Here is an 18,905-nt window from a genome sequence, read left to right as displayed (position 1 = left end):
TCTTCCACGCTCAGCTTTTTTTATGGTCCAACTTTCACATCCATACATGACTACCAGAAAAACCACAGCTTTGACTAGACAGATCTTTTGTCGGTAGTTTCTGCTTTTTAATATGCTGTCTAGGTTTGTCATAGCTTTTCTTCCAAGGAGCAAGTATCTTTTAATTTCATGGCTGCAGTCACCATCTGCAGTGATTTTGGAGAAAATAAAGTCTCTCACTGCTTCCACTGTTTCCCCATCTATTTGCCATGAAGTGATAGGACCAGATGCTATGATCTTAGTTTTCTGAATGTTGGAATTTTAAGCCAGGTTTTTTACTCTCTTCTTTCACTTCGATCAAGAGGCTTTTTAGTTCTTCTTTGCTTTCTGCCATAAAGGTGGTGTCATCTGCATATCTGAGGTTATTGATATTTCTCCTTGCAATCTTGATTCCAGCTTGTGCATCATCCAGGCTGGCATTTCACCTGATGTACTCTAAGTTAAATAAGCAAGATGACAATATGCAGCCTTGACATACTCCTTTCCCAATTTGGAACCAGTCCATTGTTCCACATTCAGTTCTAACTGCTGCTTCCTGACCTGCTACAGATTTCTCAGGAGGCAGGTAAGGTGGTCTGGTATTCTCATCTCTTTAAGAATGTTCCACAGTTTCTTGTGATCCACACAGTCAAAGGCTTTGGTGTAGTCAATGAAGCAGATGTTTTTCTGGAATTCTCTTGTTTTTTCTATGATCCAATGGATGTTGGCAATTTGATCTCTGGTTCCCCTGCCTTTTCTAAATCCAGCTTAAACATTTGGAAATTCTCAGTTCATGCACTGTTGAAGCCTCACTTAGAGAATTTTGAGCATTACTTTGCTAGCATGTGAGATGAGTGCAATTGTGCGCTAGTTTGAGCATTCTTGTAGCTCAGTTGGTAAAGAATCTGCCTGCAGTGCAGGAGACCCGGGTTCGATCCCTGGGTTGGGAAGATCCCCTGGAGAAGGAAATGGCAACCCACTCCAGTATCCTTGCCTGGAAAATCTCATGGACAGAGGAACCTGGTGGACTGCAGTCCATGGGGTCACAAAGAGTTGGGCACGACTGAGCGACTAACACTAACTTGAGCATTCTTTGGCACTGGAATGAAAACTCACCTTTTCCAGGCTTGTGGCCACTGCTGAGTTTTCCAAGTTTGCTGGCATATTGAGTGCATGACTTTAACAGCATCATCTTTTAGGATTTGAAATAGTTCAGCTGGAATTCCATGACTTGCACTAGCTTTGTTTGTAGTGATGCTTCCTAAGGACCACTGACTTCGCACTCCAGGATGTCTGGCTACAGGTGAGGATCACACCATCATGGTTATCTGGGTCATGAAGATCTTTTTTGTACAGTTCTTCTGGGTATTCTTATCACCTCTTAATATCTTCAGCTTCTGTTAGGCCCATACCATTTCTGTCCTTTATTGTGCCCATCTTTGCATGAAATGCTCCCTTGGTAGCTCTAATTTTCTTGAACAGATCTCTAGTCTTTCCCATTATATTTCTTTCCACTAGTTCTTTTCACTGATCTCTTAGGAAGGCTTTCTCTTCTCTCCTTGCTAGTTTTTGGAATTCTGCATTCACATGGATATATCTTTCCTTTTCTCCTTTGCCTTTCATTTTTGTGTGTGTAAATGCATGTGCACAGAAAAAAAACATCAGGCTGAGTGATGACGTGGGCCTGGCCGCAGTGGCCTTCTGGCCTAACCCCAGAAGACCCTGGGACTGGGTGTGTCTTGTGCACCAGGGGCCTCTCTGCTGTTACCTTCCTGCCCTTGGTTCCTGCACAGACCCCCACAGAGATCCCTCCTCCAGAGGCAGGCCCACCTTGACCTTCCCTGGTCTCCCCCGAGAGGGCCCCTTGGTCTGAGCACAGGGCCCTGGTCAAGGATATGGAGGTACAGGGATCCGAGAGCAACCTGGGGCCACATGGAGGAGCAGGGAGTGGTGCGAGGGAGAAGAGGCCTAGGTTAGGGGGAGCTCAGTTTCCTTGTGCTCCAATGATTTACCGGATAAGGTCAAGGAAGTGCGTGTGCGCGGGAGTTTACACACACACACACACACACACACACACACACACACACACACACCACAAGACAAAGACAACCCCAGGGGATCCCTGAGACAGAGGGGCAACCAAATCTGGGCAGTGGGTCAAGCAGGGAGAGGCGAGGTTGACAGCAGGATGTAACGGACTCCTCCCAGCATCCACCCCCGGGAAGGGGCAGACAGGCTTCTGATGGGGAATCAGGACAAGAAGTAATGTCAGTTAAGTGACTGGCAGCCAGCTTTGGGGTGGGGTAAGGACTGGGGTAGAGGGGCTGACGGTCATGGGGGGTTTCTGACACCTTAGATCAGAACCCTTCAGCATCTGCTCTGAGCTGTTACTCAACGGTTCAGTGCATCAACATTTGTGCAAACATTATCAAGTCTCTTAACCAATAAAAAACTATGACAAGGAACTAAACCACACATGTTAAAGACCAGCCGCAAGAGGGCTTGCCTACAGAGAGAGAGAGAAGGTTGAGCATGCCGGGGACAGACGAGCGTGTGCAGGGGTTGAGGACTGTCTAGGAGGGGCAGCTCCCAGGAGCAGGTGCAGGAGGCCCTGGAGCCAGGCTGGGGGGCGGGCCAGGGAGAGCCAGGCAGGGGCAAGGCTGGTCCTCAGGGCAGGTTCATGTGGGGCCAGGTGCTCCACAGTAAGCAGAAGGGGGGCTGGGGGGAGGAGCCCTCTCCAGAGAAGAGGGATACAAGCGTTCTCCCCGTGAGGGGCCCTTCTAGTATGAATACGGGGCTGGGTGGGCTGAGAGGGCTGGTCAAGTAGGAGCCTCTGCCTGCCCGGGGTCCTCAGGAGAGGCTTTTCCCGGATGCCGGAGCAGGAAGGGGCTGGGTCCCCGCCCCGGCAGCTGCCCAGGGGTTGTAAACAGCCCTCCATCGCCTTACTCCGGGGCCCTGCGGCTGCGTCCTCCTAGACAGTGTGCATCATGCCAGGCTGATTGTAAAGAGGAGAGGAAGGGATGCAGGAGTCAGAACTCGGAAGGAGAGGAGGGCCTAACTCGTTCCAAATGTTAGAAAAAGAGAATAAAGAAATTTCAAGATAAAGCAACAAGAAAAAAATCCTTTAAACCAATTTAAACAAACAAATGAGAATAACAAAGTGGAAATGAGCTGGGAGGAGGAGAGGAGGCAAAGGAGAGCGATGGGGGTGAGCGTGAGGCAGGCACGGCGTCACAGGGCGGGACGCCGGTACTTACGTTTACCTCGGTGATGGCTATATCAACAATGCTACCCACAACAATCAAGGCGTCAAATGTGTTCCATGCATCACAGAAATAGTGCTGCATGGGCAGAGGAGCCGAGGGAGGGGGGGAGAGAAAAACCAGCGACAAAGGAAACAAAACAAAAGGAAGAGGAAAATGAAAACAAAACAAAAAAAAGCATGAAAGAAAGGAGAGAAGAGAAAAAAATGAGAAAAGAAAGAGGTTATGTGGGCATACTGGACCCCTTACCACTCCACAGTTCTGGAGGTGCACGCCTGCACCTGTTGCTCACGGAGCCTGACAAAAGTGGGTTAGTCGGGGGCCGGGCGGGCGTCCGGGAGGAGCGGGAGCCTTTGCCCGGCCCGGCGGAGTGGGGACAGTGGCGGGGCTCACGTCCCCCAGGACGGCGGCAGGTGCGAGAGAAAGCATGACTGGAGCGGGTAAAACAGGAAACCAAAAAATAAACCAAAGGAGGTGAAGAGAGAGGGGGGCACGGAGGCGTCCTGGGCAGAGTCATACTCACATTCGTCTCACTGAGAATGACGTCAATTACGCTGCCAATTACGATCAGGAAGTCAAAGACATTCCAGGGGTCACTAAAGTAGCCCTACACGGGGCGGCAGGACGGGAGTGAAAAGGAAGGTTAGACAGACAGGCACAGAGCCCGCGGGGCCGCCCGGCGCTGCTGGAGTCCGAGCCCAGGAGGGGCGGCCGGCCCACCCCCCCACCTGCCTTCCCGGGTGCCCCTCCTTAGACCCGGCCCCTGGCCACCCTTCCTGTGTCCCCAGCACCTCCCAGGCCTCCGACTCTCTTGTCCGAGGGCTGCCTGCAGGGACGGAGGTGACACGGGGCAGGGCCCTTGAGGCGTGATCTGGGAATCACAAGCACCATCGGTGTGGTCCAGGTGGGTGGCCAGGCCCTTGGGCTCGGTGGTGACTCAGGTGAAGCTCACGACGACGAGGGGGCCACATCATCAGAGCAGCATCTACAACCAGGCCACCCTCGTGCCAGCCCCAGATGGGCATTAGCCCTGGATTTGCCTCTGTCCAGAGGCTTTCCTCACTTCAAGGGGATGGAGGCTGGGTGAGGTCCAAAGCCTGGGAATGTGTGTGTGGGGGACCTGGACTGAGTCTCCAAAGCCCCATCCCCAGCATCATCACTGTGACCAGCACCCTGCTGAGACGCCCTGAGAGAACAGGGCTCTCACAGCCTGCAGGCAGGGTGGGGGCCTGGGAGGAGGCCTCTTGGGAGGAGCACACTGGCCGTCATGCCTGGTGCCTGGCAGGGAGCAGAGCGCTGAACACACCCCCCTGTCCTGCACATGTGGATTTTGCCTGTTTTACACTGTATTTGGGGAAGGGAACAGACGCATGTTTTTGAAACATTTCTGGAAGCATGTGGATGACTGACTGTCTCCATTTCCATGAGGAGTCCTAGGTAGGCAAACTCTCTACAAAGACAGGACGGGTCCTCTCAGAGTGGAGGGGTCAGGGAGTAATGCTCTGGGACACGCGGATGCACACTCGCGGTTCAGGATTCCAGGAGTTGGGCGGCTACTCTCCCAGAGGGTGGAGTGGGGAGGGTCAGCACCAGGGGAATGTGTCTACTTTAAGAGAGGACATCTGCCCCTTTGGTCTTTCCCGGGAAGCCCCCGACTCTAAGCGTCTCCCAGGCCCCCTTCCCTAGCCCTCCTGGGGGTGGCCAACTCTCCCTCTGTGTTCCTGACTCTTAGGAGCCAGGCGTCTTCTGTTTGCCCATTTCTCCCAGCTCCATCCTGCTCCTCGACCCCTCACTTCCCAGCTGTGCCCCCTTTCAGCTGGATCACAAGACATGCTGTCCAGGCCATTCTCATTACTCTTAGTGCGGAGGTCAGGTCACAGGGACAGGGCCTTTTCAGTTCCCAAGCATTTCTACCCATGTAGGCAGAAATGCCACCACAAAGCCTCTGGACAACCGGCAGGGAGTGGAGGTTGGCTCAAGGCATGGGGGAAGTGAGGGTCACTTGGAACCCTGGCCATCTTGTCAGCTTCCTCGAGTGTTTCTCTGAATATCACAGGGCCCCTGGGGCAGAAAGAGACTTGCTCTCCCATTTGAGCTGTTTGCTGACATGGCATTTCAGGCACATGGGAAGCGCCGGTTTTGAGGGCAGGGGGACAGAGTGAGGACCCCAAACGAAGGACGAATGTGCATGTGTTCAACATCACTTTTGGAAAACGCTGGGGAGCTACCTCCAGGGGGGAAAACGGTTTCAGGAGGGAAGGGGTAGGGGGTTCAGGCAGAGAGAGGATGGAAGCAGGAACCAGAAAAGAGTCCAGGACGTCCCGCATCCAGCCTAGAAAACCCGGCGACAGAGCGTTATTGGGGCCAAGGGGAGGAGAGAGGGCGGCGGGCATCTTGTTCGCAGGGAAGACTGGAGTCTCCGGTTCACCAGAGGGACCTGGAACAGACGGGTGGGTCACCTGGGTCCGCAGTGCGGCTGAGGGGAGAGACAAGGGAGGAAGGCAGGCAGGAGCGGTGGACAGGAGGTTAACAGCGGGCGAGCACAGGGCAGGAGCCAGGCCCTGGGACCCTGCAACCCGCCCCCATGAAAGCATCGCCTGTCGCCCCTGCTCTCTGGTTGCACAGGGGCCGGGCCGCCCCCCTTGGAGGCTCCCTCTGCTCACGCCCTGCCTTGCCCTCTGCAGGCTGTGCTGCTGGGGCCTTCGGTTGACCTATCTGACCTGTGGGTCCAGGGCCTCCACTGGCCACAGAGCCCACCAGTTCCCACCCAGAGGAGGTTTACACATGGCCCGAGCAGGGGGTTGACAGGGTCCCTTTAAGATGCCAGCCCCCCTGACCCATCCACCCCCATTCTATCAATCTTCCAAGCTGGACCATGGACACGGCTTGATTCAGCTCTCAGGCCCTCCTCCACCCCGTTCCACACCCACCCCAGAAACAGCTGACGCCTTCCAGGAGGTCAGTGGCTGCCAGGACACACCTGCCAATCCCCAGGGGGTTGGGACTTGTTTGCTGGAAATCTCGGGTGACACAGGTTTGTGGGGTGATGGAGGAAGCAGACCGGGAAAATACCACAGACTTTCAGAAGTCCAGCTGACCGGAGCCAGGTCACACACCCCTTTTCTCCTTGGTGGAAGTCAGGGTCAGGAAAAGGGTTTCTGGGCTCTCCCTTAACTGGTGAACCAAACCTCTCAAGGTCCAGCTCCTCAGAGCCAGGCAGGGCTGGTCATTGGGATAGCGCTTTGGGCTGGAAGCCTTCTCTAAGCCTGCAGGGTTACTGGACCCCCAGCCTGGGGTTGACGGGCCAGCATCTTCTAGGAACTATCCCTTCTCCTGAGTGCTCCAACCCTCTACTCACTGGCTTATGGACCAAACCAGCCCTGGCTTCAGCCCATTGTTTCTGGGAAGGAGAGACTGCTGCCCTAGCATCCCATGATGCACTGCACCTACGTGAGAATTCTGACTTCTCTCTCGGATCATCTGTGCCCCAATTCACTCCATGCCTGGAGCTGTTCCAAGCTGAAGGAGGCAGGGTAGTGCTTGAGCCCTGGAGGCAGGGTGTCTGGGTTCGAGTCCTCCCTCTGCCACTTCCTGGCTGGGTAACCTTGAGCAGATGACCGCATCTCTCTGCGCCGAGGTTTTCCCACCTATGACGACCTTCCAGTGATGGTTGGGGGCGAGGTGGGACACAGGTGAGCCCTGCACCTGCAGGATGCCCAGTGTGTCCAGCAACTGTCAGGGTTGCTGGAGTTAGTCTGCCCCTCCCAGGGAGGCCTGATGCACAGGGTCAGTTTTGGGGATGGGGCTGGGCAGTGGGGAAAGCAGAGCCCAGGACTGTGGGAGGAGGAGGAGAGGGAAGGTAGGCTACAGAACCCCAAGCTCCTTCAGGGGTTCTCATCTTGAATCCTAGTGAGGACTGAGGAGGCAGGATCTAAAATGCAGGGGGAGACAGTGTTGTGCTTGACCAGGGAAGGAGGTCCAGCCAAGTCAGAGCCTGGCTGGACTGAGCCTGGGAGGCGGTGCCCCTGGTTCCAGAAGCTCTGGTCTTTCCTGGGCTCCAGGTCATGGGTCTGGGATATGGACGGTGGGCGCAGCTGGCAGTGGAGTGTCACACTGGGAACCACTGCCTTGCAGTTCAGTTCAGTTCAGTTCAGTCGCTCAATCATGTCCAACTCTTTGTGACCCCATGAATCGCAGCATGCCAGGCCTCCCATCACCAACTTCCGCAGTTCACTCAGACTCACGTCCAACGAGTCGGTGATGCCATCCAGCCATCTCATCCTCTGTCGTCCCCCTCTCCCTCTGCCCCCAATCCCTCCCATCATCAGAGTCTTTTCCAATGAGTCAACTCTTCGCATGAGGTAGCCAAAGTACTGGAGTTTCAGCTTCAGCATAATTTCCTCCAATGAAATCCCATCTCGCAGAGATAATGTCAACTGTATGCGATGTCATGATGTCCTGAGACATCATGGTGATCGAGGGCTGCCGGTGTCGAGTGGGGCGGCCTGGCTGGCACACAGCTGCTCCCCCTCCTGCCTCCCACCTCCCCGCCAGCTCTATCCTGTGACCTGCCCTTCAAGAGGCTGGCACCTCCCAGCTCAAACAGTATGGGATGGAGGTGGGGCAGCAGGAGGCAGGGGAGACCCAGGGTGGGTGGTGGTGGCCCTCCAAGTTGTTCGAGGAATGCACACTTTGGACATCTGCTCTGGTTTTTCTTTGGAGTTACGCTTTTCCTCCCCAGCAAAGTTCCAAAGGCCTTCACTCACTCATCTCACCTACATGTGATGACCTGGAGGTGAGCTCTGTGTGGGCAGAGCACAAGCACCCACAGCCTCCCCTGGTGGGATGGGATGCGATGGGAACCAGCTGGGCTCCTCTGGGATCTCGGGAGAGTCTTCCCCTGCCCTGTTGGCACCCGAGTCCACAGCAGGACTCCACTGCAGAACCACCCAGGATGAGGGTTTGAGGGAACCTGCCCGAATCTGGGGCTTCCCAGGTGGTGCTAGTGGTAAAGAATCCAGCTGCCAATGCAGGAGTTGCAAGAGACTCAGGTTTGATCCCTGGGCTGGGAAGATCCCCTGGAGGAGAGTATGGCAACCCACTTTAGTATTCAAGCTCGGAAAGTTTCACAGGCAGAGGAGCCTGGCAGTTTACTGTCCGTGGGGTCACAAAGACTCAGACACAACTGAAGCGACTTGGCACACACGCATTCCTAGCTATTGGATATTTTTCAGTGCTTATCATCAAGTGTATCTTAAAAGTTCTTTTCTGTCTTTGCTGATAAATTTCCATTCATAAGAGGACACTCCAGCTACTCAGTGAACTTCAGAGCCTTCTAAACAAAGCCTTTTCATGCTGACCAGTTCAGTTGTGCACAGTCTCAAAGGGCCCAGGGGCACTGAGAATGTCCAGGGAAGTTCTCCTGCTCAGGGGAGAAATCCCCTGGCCACTAGGTGTTCAGGACATGCCTGTCACCTGTCCCACTCTTCAGACAGACAGGGAAGAGATCTACTTGAACTGACTTAATTTCTCAAAGTGGTGAGCAGAACAGATGGAAATGAAGACCAGAAACATCAGTTACCACAAGGACATGGAAAAAACAAGGCCAGACTACAAACTGACCCACTGACCACGGAGACCACAGAGACCACAGAGACCAAGCGACGGAGAAGGAAGCCCAGCAGGCCAGCCTCAGACACCCGCTGTCAGGTCTGATGTCCACCCCTGCATCCCTGTTTTCTGACAGCCCTTCCTCAGCTGACGCTCACGGCTCCAGACACGCAACACAGACTTGCGGTCACGTTAGGAGCCCTGGTTGTCGGGTGGAGCCAGCTCAGTATTTCCACCAGAGCTGCAGACACTTTCTGGTTTGGTTTTCTGCCTGGAAATGTTGGCGATGCTTCTGGAATCTGTTCCTTAATGAGGGATTCCCAGGTGGCGCAGTGGTAAAGAAACCGCCTGCCAATGCAGGAGACACAGATTCGATCCCTGGGTTAGGAAAATCCCCTGAAGAAGGAAATGGCAACCCACTCTAGTATTCCTGCCTAGGAAATTCTATGGATGGAGGAACCTGGCAGGCTACAGGCCATGGGGTTGCGAAGAGTCGGACACGACTGAGTGACTAACACTCTGACTTTTTCCCTTTCTCTTTAAGCACAGGCAGACTCTTCTGCGTGTGAAATGCAGATGCCCTGGGTGGTTGTCTTACTTCTTTGGAAACGTCGCTCTGATTTTACCCCATTTTCTCATGACAGAAAGCAAGATGTACAGGAGATGGGGCACTTTATGGTTCCGAGCACCCTAACTGGCTTCTTCCCAGGTAACTGGCTTGTTCCTGGGTCTGGATTCAGGGACAGTGTTTTCCAGGCTTAGACCCATGCAACGTCACTGCCACTTGCTCCTTAGGGCAGGTCTGTCTCGTGCATCCCCTGAGCTCTGCAGCCTGACTCAGGAAGACCCCACAGGGCTGTGCAGCAGCACCTGACATCATCAGAAACACATCTGACTCAACGCAGAGTGACTCAAGCCTTTGAACTATTTAACCCGCACATCTCATGAGACTGGAGAAAACCATGCCAGTTCCCTCCTGGAAGCTGTCATCTGAGATGGAGGCTCAGCTCAGTGACGGCGTGGCCCATCAGCCTCCCTGTGGTGTGCTGCTGTGGGCTCTGAGCCTGCCGGTCCCCTGGCCATGTGGCTTGGAATAGGGCCCCACAGAAGATGGCCAGGGACATTCCGTGGTCTTCTCTGCCCCTAAGTGGGACTGGGCTTGGAAAGGAAAGTGAAAAGAGCCTATTTTCTGCCCTGGAGGAGATGGGAAAGCACCATAATTATCACTAAATGACATTTATTAGGGTCTCATTCTCTGCATTCAGTCTGGGTTCCACACTCTGGACTCTCAGGTCCCGCTGGTGAGGGAGGCTTGGTGCAGTAAGAACACGGCTGTCTTGTCTTTGAAGCCCCTCAAGGGTTTCCCTCCTTCTGCAAAGTCCCCAGCAGAAAACATGGCACAGGAAGATGCTTGCTAATGGCTTGGTGTGGAGGGAACTGCATCGACTACAAAGTCAGACACGCTGGATTCTATTCCCAGTCCTGCCACTTCATAATGGTGTAATTAACACAACACTTAATTGCTCTGAGTTCCACTCCCCTCTTCTCTAAGACGAGGAGCTAATACCTATCTCAGAGAGGTGTCTTGAGGATTCCATGCAATGAGGTGTGTGCAGCACCGCAGGTTACTGACAAATGTTGGTGGAACATTAATTCAGAGAAGACAACGAGGATCCTGTCACTAAACAGGGATCCGACCTACAGCCTTGGGGCATCCCTCCTGGCCCTGCTAGTTCTGGAGCAGGTAAGCATCTGAATGGAAGTGAAATACAGGACATGCAGTTTGGCCCCTCAGCCCCCCTGGGTTGACCTGTGTTGCATCTAGAAAAACCAGTAGAAGTGGGGACAAAAATGTTCGGAAACCTGCCCTGCAATACCCTCGTAGATCCCTTCTCACTGATTCCCCCAAAGTTGTGTAGCAGCTGGAAGCCCCTGAGCCCCCAGGACACCCCATCTAGGGCAGCTGTGAAGCCCAGGGAGTGGACACGGTGATGCTGAGCTGTCTATAGGGAGAGAGACGGGAGCTGCTCAAACCTAGTTACCCTCCGTCCTCGAGGCTGTGTGTGTGTGTGTGTGTGTGTGTGTGTGTGTGGTGGTGGTGGGGTGTCCAGTCAGTGACAAAGGGCACAGATGATCCAAGAGGCAGAAGCCAACCCACCCTGTCCTGCCTCACTCACCTCTGATCTCTCCCAATGTTTTTTTCTAAAAGCTGCTTATACCTAGCTACGCACAGACATTTGTAGGTCTGTCCTGTGCTGGAAGGTATGTGCAGTGACTGCAGCCCTGAGGTGGGGAACCAGAGGCCCCCCCGGATGCACTAACGCCCAGTCCTGAGCAAATGCGGCCCTGCCTGAGCCCCTGCAGCAAGGCTGTTAGTCTGTGCAGTGCCTGCTTGAGAACAGACCCCGTTTGAGTCTTGGGGGGCTGGGCCTGTTGAGGTTTGGTTTCCAGTCTCTTCTAGATGATGTGCGGGGGCGAGGGCGAGTCCGCCTCCAGTGGAAGGAGGCTGGCTCAGGCATCTCCCTGCTCCCTGTGTCCAGACCTCAGGTCAGTCCAGGGACTGAGAGTCTGCTTCAAGGAGTCGGCCTGGCGCAAGCCCTGAAGGCTCCTGGGCTGCAGCGGTCATTGCCAGGAGGATCCAGTCCCTGGCCGAGACTCTGCCCCCATCAACCCAAGCCCACCCCTGGCGCTGTGGACCGAAGGCCCGTCCCAGAAGGCCTACCTTGGGCTTGAAGGCGATGAGCTTCAGGACCATCTCCACTGTGAAGAGGCCGGTGAAGAGCATGTTGAGGATGTTCATGGCGATTTTGAACAGACAGCTCTGACCGTAGTGCTGGGGGTGGGGGGTGGGGGCGGAGGGGCTGTGAAATAAGGCGGGGGCTCCCTGCTCCCAGCCACGCCCTCAACAGAGACCTTCCTGAACGCAGCCTGGGGGCCGGCCACACCTGCGGGAGCCACGTGGGCTCAAGAAGCCCTGCGGGTCCTTCCCCTCTCTGTCGTCCCCGCAAATGCAGGCAGGCACAGCCTGGGCCCTGCTCTCATCGCGGTCAGCTCTGCGTGGCCGCCTGGCCTCAGGTGGGCTCCACACAGCTGGCATCCCCGGACGATCAACGCCACTGTAAGGTCACCTGTGCTCCATCGCCCTCTACCTCAGCTCAGGGTCCTGGCATTCTGACCCCTCGGGAAGGTGCCCCTCCTGCCCCACTGGGCCAGCGAAATGGCAACACCTCCCAGCCCCGTTCTGCCCCCTACCCCGCTCCGACCCAGGCACCCCGGCCGGCCCGCGGGACTGACCTGCATGGCCAGGCAGATGGTGTTGAGCAGAATGAGAACGAACATCAGGTACTCGAAGTAGGTGGAGTTGACCACGTACCACACCTTGTACTGGTGCTGGTTTTTCGGGATGTACCTCCGCAGGGGCCGGGCCTTGAGGGCATACTCCACGCACTGCCGCTAGGGTAGACGGGAGGCGTTAGTAACCCGGATGACGGGGGGGGGGGGGGGGGGGGGGGCGGGTGGTGTTATTCCACGCACTGCCGCTAGGGTAGACGGGAGGCGTTAGTAACCCGGATGATGGGGGGCGGTGGTGTTACTCCACACACTGCCGCTAGGGTAGGCGGGAGGCGTTAGTAACCCGGATGATGGGGGGCGGTGGTGTTATTCCACGCACTGCCGCTAGGGTAGGCGGGAGGCGTTAGTAACCCGGATGAGGGGGGGCGGTGGTGTTATTCCACGCACTGCCGCTAGGGTAGGCGGGAGGCGTTAGTAACCCGGATGAGGGGGGTACTCCACACACTGCCACGGGGGGTAACCGGGAGGGGTTTCACAGGTTGAACCAGATGTTACTTGGTCATTTTTTGAGGTTCTATCATTCCCCTAAGGAGGGAGAGCCCTCTTTGGTTGGTCCCCATTAGGATGTAGTTGAGGGGGCCCTGTCTCCTTCCTTCCGTCTCGGGGATGGTTGGTAAACGCTTGCTGACTGACTGACAGTCCGTCTTCTCAGATATTTCCAGCTAAAGACTCTTCTGGAGGCCCGTCTCTCCGCGATTCTCCTTTCCCATCCTGAGTCAGTTGTCTTAGATACCAGTGTCCACAGACCAGAAGTCATAGCTTGCGGCCAAGGGGTCTTTGGTTGACTAGACTCGGGTTACCTCTGCGCTGTACCCGGACCCCAGGCCAGGACGGGACTCACCCAAGCCCTCCTCTCTCCTCCAGTCTCCACTTCCAGCTTCTAAACCCAACCAGCCTATTTGCTCCATGTCTACTGTCATCAACCTGGTAGTAGATAAGGGTCTAAGGCACCAGAATGGTGAGTCTAGAGCCAAGGTGTGGACCAGGGGTCCAGAGGTCCCCTGACAGGGGTTTGGGGGGAGTTCCTTTCCTAAGCAGAGCTCGGGTTCTCTGCAGAAGGGGAGCTTTCACAGGCTTCAGCCTCCTGACCGCCCGGCCTCTCGCCCTCTGGGGGGTGGGGGCTACCTGGTTCTTGTCCAGCTCGCAGTTCTTGTACTCTTGCTCCCCCTGCTCCTGGAAGGTGACGATGACGAAACCCACGAAGATGTTCATCATGAAGAAGGCAATGATGATGATGTAGATGATGAAGAAGACGGAGATCTCCACGCGGTAGTTGTATATGGGACCCTTGTCCTCCGTGTGAGAGTCGATGGAGCGGTACAGCAACCTGGAGGCAGGGAGACAGCCCACGCAGGGCCGGGGAGCTGGTTCAAGACCAGCTCTGTCTCTTACTACTGTGTGGCTTGGGCAAATCACTCAACCTCTCTGAGCATCAGATTCCTTATCTGCGAAGTGTGAACAATAGTTCCGGATTTTCCTACCTGGCTGGGCAGTTGGTATAATGAATATGAAGGTGTTTTGAAACTGGCAAGAACTGTCTAAATGTAATGCAAGTCATGGGCCTTGATTTAAAAAACTGGAGATATTGGTGAATAGTCATACAGCTTTGTTGTTTCTCAGCAGAGACTCGGAGGATGTTGCAGTGAACGTAAGATCCATCTGAGGACAGATAGCCATTTAGATTAAAGCACTCAATATAAATGCCCAGGCTCGCTCAGACCATCAGCAGTGGTTTAGTTTACCCTCAGGTAGCCTGTGTCTGGGCTTCCCAGGTGATGCTAGTGGTAAAGAACCTGCCTGCCAGTGCAGGAGATGTAAGAGACTTGGGTTCGATCCCTTGGTTGGGACGGTGCCCTGGAGAAGAGAATGGCAACCCACACCAGTACTCTTGCCAGGAGAATCCCATGGACAGAGGAGCTTGGTGGGTTATGGTCCACAGGGTCTCAAAGAGTTGGACACGACTGAAGTGACTTAGCACGCGTGGCCTTCAGCTTGTTCTAGAAACACCCTCACCACCTAGGGAGGATGGAGATAAACGTGGTTTCTAAAAGGAGTGTGGACACCAGTGAGACTGGCCAGGGTCTGCGTACTTACTCTGGCCATCCCTCGAAGGTGGAGACGGTGAACAGGGCCATCATGGCGGCCAGGACATTGTCAAAGTCGAACTTGCTGTTCTCCCAGCTGCGGGGCTGGATGATGGGGTGGTCCACCTCCCCATCCTTGTATGTGATGTAGTTCCCCCTGCGGAAGGGAGACAGTTCATTCTGGGGTCTCCCATCTCCCACCACCTGTGACTCCTGGCTTGGGGGCGGGATGGGATGGCTGAGCTTAAACCCACAGTTCTGGCCCCTGAGCAGACCTCGGGAGTAGATGATCTCATGTGCTATGTCAACTGGACCAGACAACCCATGGGCAAAATCCAGCTGCCACTGCTGTTGGAGGAAGACCGGGGCACCCCTCCTCTCAGGACAAGCCTCATCCACCCAGAGTCAGGCAGCCTGACTGTCCCCGCCGCACTCACTTGCATTCAGCCTCTGTCTGTTTGGAACTGTCCGAACAGGTGTAGAGCTTTCCCTGGAAGGCGGAAGAGCACAGTGATGGAGAGGTTCCTGAATCGAGGAGTTGGTCAAAAAGTGTCTAGTGATTATATCTGCAGCTGGCTCTGTGCTGGAGTCTTGGGACAGAAGAGTGAGGAGAGCAGAGCCCAGACAGAAAACGCGCCGTGCCGCGGGGACCCCATCACAGGGAACCCAGGGGTGAAGCAGAGCTCGGGAGGCAGGTCTGGTGAGGGAGGAGGATGGCTGGACTTAGGTTGAAAACTTGGGGAAAGCAGGGCCCCTGTGTATGGTGGGGGCAGAGCTTCAGGTGGAAAAGAACAGAGAGAGAAGGACTGGGGCAGAAATGGGGAGGGCCTGCCAGGCACAGGGCAAGAACCTGGCAAACCAGGGCTCTGCAGCCACCTGGGTGGGGGACTCATGCTGCTGGTCACAGGGAGCCCCACAGGTCTAGGTGGGTGACCACACAGAGGGGTCAGGGATGACAGTCCCCCCTGCCTTTCTCTAGAAGGGAGGGCAGGGCTGAGGGCAGCCACGCTTGGAGGGCTGGGTGCTGATGGAGCAGCACCGCCTACACGTTGGCCTCCTCCAGGCTGGGAACTAGTTAGTCCTGCTCTGGGCTGGGAACTAGTTAGTCCTGCTCTGGGCTGGGAACTAGTTGGTCATCCTCTGGGCTGGGAACTAGTTGGTCCTGCTGTGGTCTGGGAACTAGTTAGTCCTGCTCTGGGCTGGGAACTAGCTAGTCCTGCTCTGGGCTGGGAACTAGTTAGTCCTGCTCTGGGCTGGGAACTACTTAGTCCTGCTCTGGGCTGGGAACTACTTAGTCCTGCTCTGGGCTGGGAACTAGTTGGTCATTCTCTGGGCTGGGAACTAGCCCTGCTCTGGTCTGGAACTAGTTAGTCCCCCTCCAGGCTGGGAACTAGTCCTCTTCTGGGCTGGGATCTAGCCCTGCTCTTGTCTGGGAACTAGGCCTCCTCCAGGCTGGGAACTAGTCTTCCTCTGGGCTGGGAACTAGTTAGTCCTCCTCTGAGCTGGGAACTAGTCCTCCTCTGGGCTGGGAACTAGTCCTACTTTGGTTTGGGAACTAGTTAGTCCTGCTCTGGGAACTAGTTAGTCCTTCTCTGGTCTGGGAACTAGCCCTCCTTCAGTCTGGCAACTAGTCTTCCTCCAGGCTGGGAACTAGTCCTTCTCTGGTCTGAGAACTAGTTCTTCTCTAGTTTGGGAAGTAGTCCTCTTCATGTCTGGAAACTAGTTAGTCCTCCTTGGGTCTGGGAACTAGTTAGTATTCCTCAGGTTTGCGAACTAGTTCTTCTCTGGTCTGGAAACTTGTTAGTCCTCCTCGGATTTGGGAACTACTTAGTCTTCTTTGGGTCTGGGAGCTAGTTAGTCCTCCTTGGATCTGGGAACTAGTTAGTCCCCCTTGGATCTGGCAACTAGTTAGTCCCCCTTGGATCTATGAACTAGTTAGTTCTCCTTGGGTTTGGGAACTAGTTAGTCTTTGGGTCTGGAAGCTAGTTAGTCCCCCTCCATCCTGGGAACTAGTTAGTCCTTCTCAGGTCTGGGAACTAGCTCTGCTCTGGTCTGGGAACTAGTTAGTCCTCCTTGGGTCTGAAAGACAGGAGGGGCTGTGGGGCAGCTGTGTCCCTCCCCAGGGAGACTCAGCACTGTCCCCACCGTGTCCCCTGTGGCTGCTCCCGTACATGTCCTTGGGAGCTGACAGGTGGGAAGGACAGGGGCTGCAGATCTGGCTGAGACCCCACCTTGAAGAGCTGGACCCCAATGCAGGCGAACATGAACTGGAGCAGCGTGGTGACAATCACAATGTTCCCGATGGTGCGGATGGCCACGAACACGCACTGCACGACGTGCTGTTGGGGGGAGGCAGGGGGGTCAGGCCTGGCCTTGGCTGAGTTCCCCGGTGTCATGGCCCTCTCTGAGGGGGCAGGGGCAGCCCTTCACTATGAGCGGGGGGTGGTGGGGATCAGACTCAAAGGGGCAAAGTGTGCTCCCAGCTCACAGGGTGATGGAGCCTGGGGGGGCACATATCCCACTGGGTGACCCATGGACCAAAGCCCCGCTAACAACCCATACTCTGGGGCAGTGATTCAGGGGCCTCATCACTGCATGGGGCCCGAGGTTGTATGTGGTCTCCTTCTGCAAAAGCTTTGCTGAAAAGTTGGGATTGTGAATGGTGGCCTCTACTGGGGCTCCATGCATCTTGGAACCAGGACATGAAGTGGGCTGAGTGCCAGCAGGAGGGTCCTGGTTCCAACCCAGAGGCCCTGCCATTGTCCCCGCCTTCCACCTCACATGGACCCCTGGCTGGAGCTTGCTGGGCTGGGGGCCCCCGCTCAGGCCCGGTCGGCTCACCTTCAGCCCCTTGGCCCTGTTGATGGCCCGCAGTGGCCGGAGCACCCTCAGGACTCGCAGGATCTTCACCACGTTGATGGCACTGGACCTGGGGGAGTGGATGGTGGGGTGAACCACTCCTGCTCCTGGGCCCGCAGGAGAGAGGGGGAGCGCATGGGAGTCCTGGAGAAAGTCTCCCACCTGCAGGGACCTGGAGCTATCTTGGGAGCCGGGGACTTGGTGAGCAAATCATGGGAAAAGAATTTACCATGTGTTAGGATGCTCGAGGGCGTTTACCCAGCCAAGGGGATGTAGAGAGGCAGAGCTCCACCAGACCCCAGCCAGAGGATACACTTCCTAACTGTTCTGAGCCCCAGTTTCTTTATCTGTAAAATGGGGCAGTGATCACCTCATGAGCTTGTTGCAAGGATCAAAAGAGAAAATGCACATGAACCACCTGGCATCCCGCGTGGCGCCTGTTGTAATCTGAACCCGTGGTGGCTTTTCGTATCATGGTCTTGAAGATATACTGTACGAATGGCGGGGCTTTAGGCGGGGCTTTAGGCGGGGGAGGCACCTGGTGCTCACCTTCAAACCTGGTCCCCAGTGGCTGCCTACCATACCCCCTTGTACAGAGCACATTCAGGCCTGGAGGAACAGCTCTGACACCACAGACTCTGCACACCTGGTGCACCGGGGCCAGGCCTCCTCTCCAGGGGAGGACAGGCCACAGCCGTCCTCCAGGGGCACACAGCGCCCTGCCCCGGGGCATGGGGGTTGCTCTGAAGTGTCCCCTACCCTCGCTTGCTAGTTACCTTCAGAAGGCCTCTACCCTCCTTGGGCCCACAGCCGCCAGGGAGCCCCCGCCCTGGTCCCAGTGCCCTCACGCTGCTGTGGACGCAGACAGGCCGCTCCCTCGCGGTCCTCTCTGACCCTCTCCCTTGCCCCATGCCTCTCGCAGGCCCTCGGGCCCCACTCACTGGATGCCGAAGGAGATGAGGGACACACTGACCACCAGCAGGTCCAGGATGTTGAAGTAGTTGCGGCAGAAGGAGCCCTTGTGCAGGAAGGCCCCGTAGGCTGTCATCTGGGGGCACAGGGGTTGGGGTGTGAGCAGCTCCGGGCTCCAAAGACCCTTCACCCCTCCCTCCCGCCACAGCACTCCCAGCAGGGCCTAGATGAAGAACCGAGAGGTGACGGAGGGTTGGGGCAGGCAGGACAGGAGGAGACGCTGTGCCTGGCAAGTGTCTGCTGCCAGCGATGCAAAGCCCAGAGGCTCCTGCCCAGGACGTGCCTGCGACCTTCAGTCCAGTATCTGCAGCCCTTTCAAGGGCCCGCCCCCATTCCCCACTGCCCCTTGTCACGTTTCTGTGACTGCAGCCCCGTGAGGCCCCTTGCTGCTGGTCCCTGGGTTGAGCTGTGTTCTCGGGTTCCAATGCCCTCTCCAAACTCTCTCCACCTCAGGGCCCCCAGGACTTGGGCATCTGGGGGAGGTGGTGGCTCTCCCAGTCGAGGACCAGCCCCTTGGCTTCCCAGAACTTCCCTCGTTTAGCCCCAGGTAACCCCTCAGGCTCGTACAAGCTCTAGTGTCCAGTGAGAAATTCTACGAGAAATTCTATCAGGAATGCTGGCGACCAGCATCTATCCCTTCCTGGGCCTCACAAGTGCTGCTGGTCTGCGCCCAGGATTCAAGCTCCACTCCACCATCCGGTTCTGGAGCTGTGTGTCCAGAGGGGGCTGTGGGCACCACCGTGTGAGC

The 18,905-nt window shown here is 55.9% G+C and overlaps 1 protein-coding gene across 1 annotated transcript in view; it reads right to left on the bottom strand.

Annotated features, from left to right (window-relative positions):
• CACNA1C (calcium voltage-gated channel subunit alpha1 C) overlaps nt 1–18,905 on the bottom strand; it is a 343,814-nt gene that overhangs the window by 31,085 nt on the left and 293,824 nt on the right. The window contains exons 25-34 of the mRNA XM_068971534.1: nt 18,127–18,233; nt 17,168–17,255; nt 16,558–16,665; nt 14,764–14,816; nt 14,337–14,483; nt 13,368–13,569; nt 12,186–12,344; nt 11,614–11,724; nt 3,805–3,888; nt 3,276–3,359 (exon numbers count right to left, since the gene is read on the bottom strand). Of these exons, the coding sequence (XP_068827635.1) occupies nt 3,276–3,359; nt 3,805–3,888; nt 11,614–11,724; nt 12,186–12,344; nt 13,368–13,569; nt 14,337–14,483; nt 14,764–14,816; nt 16,558–16,665; nt 17,168–17,255; nt 18,127–18,233 (1,143 nt within the window). The remainder of the gene's footprint in view (nt 1–3,275; nt 3,360–3,804; nt 3,889–11,613; nt 11,725–12,185; nt 12,345–13,367; nt 13,570–14,336; nt 14,484–14,763; nt 14,817–16,557; nt 16,666–17,167; nt 17,256–18,126; nt 18,234–18,905) is intronic.

This window comes from Capricornis sumatraensis, chromosome 4, assembly GCF_032405125.1.
Source record: "Capricornis sumatraensis isolate serow.1 chromosome 4, serow.2, whole genome shotgun sequence".
NCBI lineage: Eukaryota > Metazoa > Chordata > Mammalia > Artiodactyla > Bovidae > Capricornis > Capricornis sumatraensis.
Note: the sequence above shows the minus strand (reverse complement) of the source record. Positions and strands in the feature narration are given on the sequence as shown.